The 7,361-nt window shown below is 54.9% G+C and overlaps 1 protein-coding gene across 1 annotated transcript; it reads left to right on the plus strand.

The window, feature by feature from the left end:
- The first annotated feature begins 4,116 nt into the window (after nucleotides 1-4,116).
- On the plus strand, nucleotides 4,117-5,763 carry CDK2AP2 (cyclin-dependent kinase 2 associated protein 2). The gene is made up of 4 exons (XM_015568957.1): nucleotides 4,117-4,342; nucleotides 4,748-4,891; nucleotides 5,196-5,296; nucleotides 5,385-5,763. The coding sequence occupies exons 1-4, from the start codon at nucleotides 4,117-4,119 to the stop codon at nucleotides 5,586-5,588; spliced, it is 675 nt and encodes a 224-aa protein (XP_015424443.1). The 3' UTR covers nucleotides 5,589-5,763.
- The last annotated feature ends 1,598 nt before the right edge of the window (nucleotides 5,764-7,361 follow it).

A 7,361-nucleotide genomic window follows, 5' to 3' on the forward strand; every position in this document is an offset into this window, starting at 1 on the left:
AGAAACATGGATGAGAGAGAAACATCAATCAGCTGCCTCCTGCACATCCCCCACCGGGGATGTGCTGCAACCCAGGTACATCCCCTTGACCGGAATCGAACCTGGGCTCCTTCAGTCCGCAGGCCAACGCTTTATCCGCTGAGCCAAACCAGTTAGGGCGGCATTTAAATATATAAAATAAATATCAAAAATATAAGTCTTTGTTTTACTATGGTTGCCAATATCAAAAAATGTCTATATGTGACACGGCACCAGAATTAAGTTAGGGTTTTTCAAAATGCTGACACGCCGAGCTCAAAAGGTTCGCCATCACTGCTCTAGAGGGTGGAGCAAAAGTGTGAGGGCTTTTCCCAAGATGGATCTCATTCTCTCTGGGAGGGGTGCTGCTCAGAGCCCTTCGAGAGGGAACTTGAGTTTCCCAGCTTTACTTCTCGGCCAGGAAGAGACGACGCTGATGGGCTCTGGCTGTGGGTCCCTTCAGAAGACAGCTCTTTCCGGAGCCCCCAGCCACTGGCCCAGCGTGGCAGGCGCCAGAACACACACATTTCTGCCCGACTCGAGGTTCCTCTCCGGGGCGGTCTCCGCTGCAAGCTCCCCTTACATTCGCTGAGGCATGGCCAGGCTGGCCTCATAGCCGAGGCCTCCTGCCACCTTGCTTTCTTGCCTTTCTCTGCCTTGCGTTCCTAACTTCATCTCACTGTCTGCTTCCTGGGGGACCCGAATGACACGTCTGCTCACCCCAACCCTCCCCTCGTCTTCATGCCCTGTTTTCCAGATTGAGGAAACCCAGAGGCCCAGTCTAAGTGACTTTCTAGAGGTCACACAGCGCCACTGACATCTGTCCCCCTGGGCCATGAGTGCACGCTGCCGGATTATTCTCCCTAAAGTATCGCTTGCATTTTGTGACACTCCTGTTCAGGTACTGGCCAGGATCCCTCATGATCCTCAGATGAACCCACCCCTGTGCCTGGCACCCGAAGCCTCCGCGAGGACAAGGGACTGGCATCGTCCCATACAGTGAGGATGAAGGGGAGGTGGGGCTTGCACTCAGGCCTGGAGACTCTAACATCTCAGTGCCAACAAGAGAGGATGCCTGAGGGTCAGGGTGGACCCAGGACAGGCCTCCAGCTATAGCAAAGACCTGGTCTGCAGAGCTCGGCTGACCATCAGCCCCGCACCTGGTCATCATCGTCACTGCGGCCAGCGCGATGGCCCTGGGGCCGAGCAGGTGGGCAGCCACCGTGCCCTGCCCAGCCCAGAGCCTGCATGTCGAGGTGCCAGGCCTGGCTGCAGCAGCTCAACATCACTCTCCTGGAAGATCCCAATTAATCCTTAATCCCCAATTAGGTGATCTCTCCTGCCAGCCAGTCTGGCAGGCCTGCGGGGGGGAGGACTTGCCGCAGGCCATCGGCTTCACTGGGAGCCATGGCCCGTCCTCCTTCTGACACCCTCCACCAGTTGGCACACACAGCATTGCTTCCTGAGATGTCTGTCCTCTTCGCAGGGGTTGGAGGGTACATGCCAGGGGAAGACTGGAACCCCCCTCAGGGTTAGCCTCCCACCACCCGGTGGCCCCCGAGCCAGGGAGGTTCTGTGGTTGGTGGTTTGAGCGAGTTGCTGGGATGGATTTAATTATCTGCAGTGTATATGCTTGCACCGGAAATGTTCACAGCCCCACCAGTTCTCACACGGGCCCTCTCACCCCCCCAGAATCACGATTGACCACAGGCCTGGGAACCCCAGGATCCAGTCAAGTTGACACATAAAATTAACCACCACACCATTATTCACATTGTACATTAGGAGGGCACATTTGTCACAGCTGATGAACGTATACTGATACATTACTATTGACTGAAGCCCACATTTTATGCATATTTCATCTGTTTTTTCCAGATGGCCCTTTTTCGGTTCCACAGCATCGAGGACCATGTTCCATTAGACACCATGTCTCCTTAGGCCCCTCTTGGTTGATGCTTCCTCAGACTTTGTTTTTTATATTTTATGCTCTTGACAGTGTTGAGGAGGACCTGGTCAGGTATTTTATGTATTTTATATAATGTCTCTGAACTGAAATTTGTCTGTTTCCTTCATGGTTCATCGTAGTTATGGGTTTGGGGGAGGAAGAGCACAGGGGCAAGGTGCCGCTCTCATCTTTCATACCAACGGTGCGTACTACCAACATGACGTCACTATTGATGTTGACCTTGATCAGCTGGCTAGAGGCAGTGTTTATCAGATCTCTATACTATAGAATTACTCTTTTTTATCTCTTTGCATACTATATTCTTCGGAAGGAAATCACTATGCATAGCCCACGTTTAAGAGCAGAGTATCGACATAAATTATTTGGCATTGGGATTCTTCTGTATGCAAGATTGGTCTCTTCTCCCCCACTTACTCATTTATTTGCTGATTCAGTCAATCATGTGTTTGCATCCATATGGACTCATAGGCATTTATTCTGTACTTTAAGTTATAATCCAATACTATTTCATTTATTCTATTGTTCAAACGGTCCCAGTTTGGGCTATTGGAAGCTCTTTCAGTGTGCTCCTTCCTGTCTCCCTTTCACATACCCCAATCATTGTAGGTTTGCTTTTTCTCTCTACTGATTTATTGTTTTTTTCTTTGATATTTTAATTGAATTTATTGAGATGACATTGGTCAATAAAATTATGTAGGCTTCAGGTGACAATTCTATAATACACCCTCTGTACTGTGTGTTCACCACCCCAAGTTAACTCTCCTTAGGGGTTTTTTGTTTTCAGCATTTTATTACTTTCTGCACTACAAAATGCCCTGGGATCAGGTTGTATATTTCCTGCCCTAGTCCTTGAATCAGCCATTTCTGCAAGGAACTCTGGTTCATTTTATTGGAGAATGGTGTTAGAAACCAAGAGCTGGACACTAGATTGCTTCTAGGCCCTCTCAGCTGATATAGTGTGAGGAGATATGTGTACACAGTAATCTGTGTATATATATACATTTATAAATGTTGCTACATGTCACCAACTGTATCTCTATTAAGCTAAACACGATGCTCCCTGTCCCAGCCTCCACACTGTCTTACTGCACTGTGTGCCTTTGCCTGTGTCTTCCTTGAGAATAGGAGCTCCTTGAGGACAGAGGCCATGGCCATTCATTTCCATATCAATGTCTAGCAAAGGCTTGGGATATAGGACAGAGTCAGAAAATGTTGGATGCCCTAGCTGGTTTGGCTCAGTGGATAGAGCATCAGCCTGGGGACTGAAGGGTCCCGGGTTCAATTCCAGGTCAAGGGCACATGCCCAGGTTGTGGGCTCGATCCCCAGTAGGGGACATGCAGCAGGTAGCCAATCAATAAGTCTTTCTCATCATTGATGTTTCTATCTCTCTCCCTCTCTCTGAAATAAATAAAAATATTTTTAAAAAAGAAAAACAGTATCTATTGTGGTACTGAACCATTGACAAATAATTATTTAAAAAAAAAAAGAAGAAAGAAAACGTTTGTTGGATGAGTGAATGAATGTCCTGGGGATGAGAAAAACTATAGACTTGGAGGCATGGAGGGCACACAAAGACAGTTTGCAGGGAGAAGCAACCTGGGAGAAAGGGTTAGTGTTTGGGGAGAGTGTAAGATCTAGGGTAGCGAGAAATGAGATTTGAGGGGAAGGTTCTGGGTGGAAAAAATGGAAGGATTTGGAGGCACTGGAGTGGGACAGAAAAGAGAAGAAAACAATAAACACTTTATAAATAATTATTTAATCCACACGACAACCCTGTGCGATAGTGATTAGCGTCTCCACGTTCCTAGACGGAGAAACTGAGGCATATGGAGGTAAGCAACTTGCCCAAGAGAAGAAAATCGCTCGTGGGGGTGATGTGCGCTTCGCACTGTCATCCTGGCTCCAGTCCATCCTCTCTTTGGGTACAGGGCCTGGCATGCAGTCAGTACTGAACAAAGGCCAGCTGTTCCTACTACTGTCATTACGTGGGGGCCTTGGAGGAGCAGGTTGAAGGGTCTGTGAGTCGCCCTTGGATCCAACACTAGCCTAGACCCGAGAACAAGGCAATTCGGAGGAATAGGTGCGCCGGTGGTTTGGGTGAGGGACCCGTTTCCATAGAAACAAACGAATGCTTTCGGAGGGCGCGTGCGCAGATCGGGAACAGGTTGTTGAACCGGCGAAAGGTGACGTAAAAGCGCACGGGGTGAGACGCAGGGCTCGGAACGTCAAAGCCCTGCGTCCTCCGGCGTCCCGGGCGGAGAAAGGCGCGCTCCTTGGCGGCGGTAGCAGCAGCCCACATGGACCGAGGCTACAGCAACCCCAGCTAAACCGAGGCCGAGCGGCGCGGAGCGGACGTGCGAAGCAACGCGAGTGAGGCGCGGAGGCCGTGCCCGCACCTTTGAAGACCCCTCAGGGGGAACCGCCGGCGACTGGACTCCCGTCCCGGCTCCGAGGCCCCGCCTCTCGAGTCTTGGGACTAATCGGTTTGAGAGCGCGCGGTGCCGAGCCGCGAACTCTCCAATTGCAGAGGGCGACGGGCACCGCCCAATCCGAAGCAGACAGGTGCGAGGTCCGGAAGGCAGCGACCAATCGGCAGCGGTTGCGGCCTATTGGGGCCGGTCTCGGCCAATGAGGAGGTCCGAGTGACATCTTTGCACACCAATCGGGAGTGAGAGAGCGTTTGTGCCTGTCTGCCCTTCCGGCCAGAGCTCTATTTACTAGGGGCGTGCAGCCCGCCTGCCAATCAGAGCGCAGCTGAGTGGCCAGGCAGCCAACCCCGGAGGAGCGGCCGGCAGCCGGCCGCCGCACCCAAGAGTTGGGGCTATCCTACAAACCCATCGCCCCCGCCCCCAGCAGCACCCCGGGCTCCAGCACCCCTGGGCCCGGCACCCCAGTCCCTACAGGTGAGGATCCAGCTCCATCCTTGTTCGTCTGCCCGGGCGGTCGAGGTCTCGAAAAGAAGGCGGACCTGAGTTGAGCAGTTCTGGGCCTGTCACCGACACTCCCAGAGCCTCAGTTTGTTTGCCTGGGAAGTGGGCGTGGTCGCGTAAGGGTCTGGTGGGATGCAGGGGGAGGGGTTTGTCCCTGAAGTTGAGCATCCTGGAATGAGCATCCCTTTGGAAGGAATCGGGCCGGTAGGGGGCTTGGAACGCTAGGAAGAGAAGTCCCTGTCCCGCTCTGACCTCCTTAACTCGCACATTGTTTCAGCCGGAAGTGTCCCCTCGCCATCGGGCTCGGTGCCTGGAGCTGCTGCCCCTTTCAGACCACTGTTTAACGACTTTGGACCGCCCTCCATGGGCTATGTGCAGGTGAGTGGGGCCGAGAGCTTGCCTGTGGTTGGGGACTGGCAATCTGCCCCAGGGCCTGAGCTCACTACCCTGTTCTCTTTTGACATAGGCAATGAAGCCACCCGGCGCCCAGGGCTCCCAGAGCACCTACACGGACTTGTTGTCGGTCATAGAGGAGATGGGCAAAGAGATCCGGCCCACCTATGCCGGCAGCAAGAGCGCCATGGAGCGCCTGAAGAGAGGTGAGTGGGGCCGGGCTCCCACCCCCAGGACGACCGACCTCTGGAGGCCACCTGAGCCCAGCCTAGACTAGGGGCAGGGTCACTATCCATAGGTGTATTGAACTGAATTGAAAATTAGTTGGTTTCCAGGGAGGGACCAGGGAATTTGTATTTCAACAGGATACATTGGAGGATTAGCCAAATCTCACCTAGCCTTTAGATTATGGTCCCTCTAACTGAAGGGAAAGCGGGTGGGGAGGGAGGGAGGGGTCTCCTGGAGGGGGTGGGTGGAGGAAGCACCTCCGCCTCGAGTCTGGACCTTTCCTGGCCACTGCAGGGCACCTGCTTCTCCCTGGCCTTCACCCCGAGTTGCACTTCCTGTCCTGTGTCCCTTGGTGGGTACTCTCCAGGAACCAGGGGGTGGCTCTCACTCGTTGGCAGCACCAACTTGGAACCCCGGGAATACTTAGCAGCGAGGTCACTGTGAGTCCCACTCATGAGCTGCCGTCAGTGTTGATGCAACTGGAGTTTTCTTCTTCCTGTAGCCCCCACGACTCAGCACTTACCCGGGACTTCTCACCACTTTGTCCCAGACCCCTTCTCCCCCAGCAGGCCTTCAGAAGGCCTGTCACCTCCCTGCCTTGTCTCCTGGGCCATAGCCTCTCTTTTCTCAGTGTGTCTTTTGCTAAACATGCCCTTTTTTTGTATAAATAAAAGATAATTTGGAGTTGTTCTCTCAGCTCTTAGCCTTTCTGAGTCTGGTACTTCTGCTAAGCCTGGTGGCTGGGAAGAAAGTGGGAAAGAGAAGACTCAGGGTGGTGCAGTGGGTGGGAGAGAGGCCAGCGCAGCCTGGCCCTGCCTTGCCCCGTGCTGTCCATTAACCTTGGGAGGGACCCGGCTCCCGTCCGCCCGCCCTCAGCCTTCCCGGCTTTAAGCAGTGGGAAGAGGTGAGCTCCGTAGCCGAGAGCCTGGCCTTGCTCCGCACGGTGCCGCCAGGGGGCAGTGCAGGGCCGTGGCCTCCCCCACAGCTGGAGGGCAGTGTCACCGGCCTGGGCCAGAGGGTTCTACCTCTGGATTAGCAGTGATGCCTGGCAAGGTGGAAATGCCAGTTCACTTACCCCACGCCTTCCTGCCTTCCTGCCCTAACAGCTTAAGCTGAATCAGCCCTCAGAGGCCCTGAATGCACCCCAACTCTGACTCCTCGGAGCGGGGAGAGAGCACTGCTTCCCGCCCCGAAGCACCTGCGAAGCAGAGCCCCGGCAGAGGACTGGCTTCCGGCATGGGTGCTGCCATCCACTGTCCCAGGGCCTTGAGGGGACTGGGTGTGGTCCACAAGCCCAACCCACCGGTGCCTCAGCCTTTGCCCACGGTCTGGTGGCTGGGCCAGACTTGTGGACCCGGAAGGCATAGATGGGGCCACTTTGAGGGGCCAGTCCTCCCAGTGACTGCAGGCCTCTGCCTGGGGGTGTGGCGGAATGACCCTAGAGACCCGCAGCGCTGGGGTCCCACCCCCTAAGCAGAGGCGAGCCCGAGAGCAGCTTCAGGCCAGACTCCGGGGCGGGGGTGCATTTCCCCTGGGCCTCAGGTGTGAGGGTGGGGAGAGCGCGGAGAGAGGACCCCGCCGCAATTCCCGAGCGCACGGGAGGCCGGGCCAGGTGGGAATGGAAAGCAAGCGTGTTTGGGGGATTCCAAAAGGCACATAGGCGTGGAGAGCACCAGCATTTGGAGAACTGCTTGTTCGCTCACTGCCGTGGGGAAGGAAGGAAGGGGCCGCCTCCTCCGCCGCAGGCGGGGCTGCCGGGACCCCGCAGGGGTGGGGAGGGCCCGCCAGGCCCAGGAAGGGGGCGGGGCGGCCGCAGTGACGC

The sequence above is a fragment of the Myotis davidii genome, unplaced genomic scaffold, assembly GCF_000327345.1.
Source record: "Myotis davidii unplaced genomic scaffold, ASM32734v1 scaffold425, whole genome shotgun sequence".
Classification (NCBI taxonomy): Eukaryota; Metazoa; Chordata; class Mammalia; order Chiroptera; family Vespertilionidae; genus Myotis; species Myotis davidii.

Bases quoted from the DNA above. Each gene is read 5' to 3' on its own strand.
- CDK2AP2 (XM_015568957.1), top strand. From the start codon at position 4,117: ATGCTTTCGGAGGGCGCGTGCGCAGATCGGGAACAGGTTGTTGAACCG. The intron at 4,892-5,195 runs GTGAGGATCCAG...ACATTGTTTCAG, and splicing joins CGGCACCCCAGTCCCTACAG to CCGGAAGTGTCCCCTCGCCA. The intron at 5,297-5,384 runs GTGAGTGGGGCC...CTTTTGACATAG, and splicing joins CCTCCATGGGCTATGTGCAG to GCAATGAAGCCACCCGGCGC.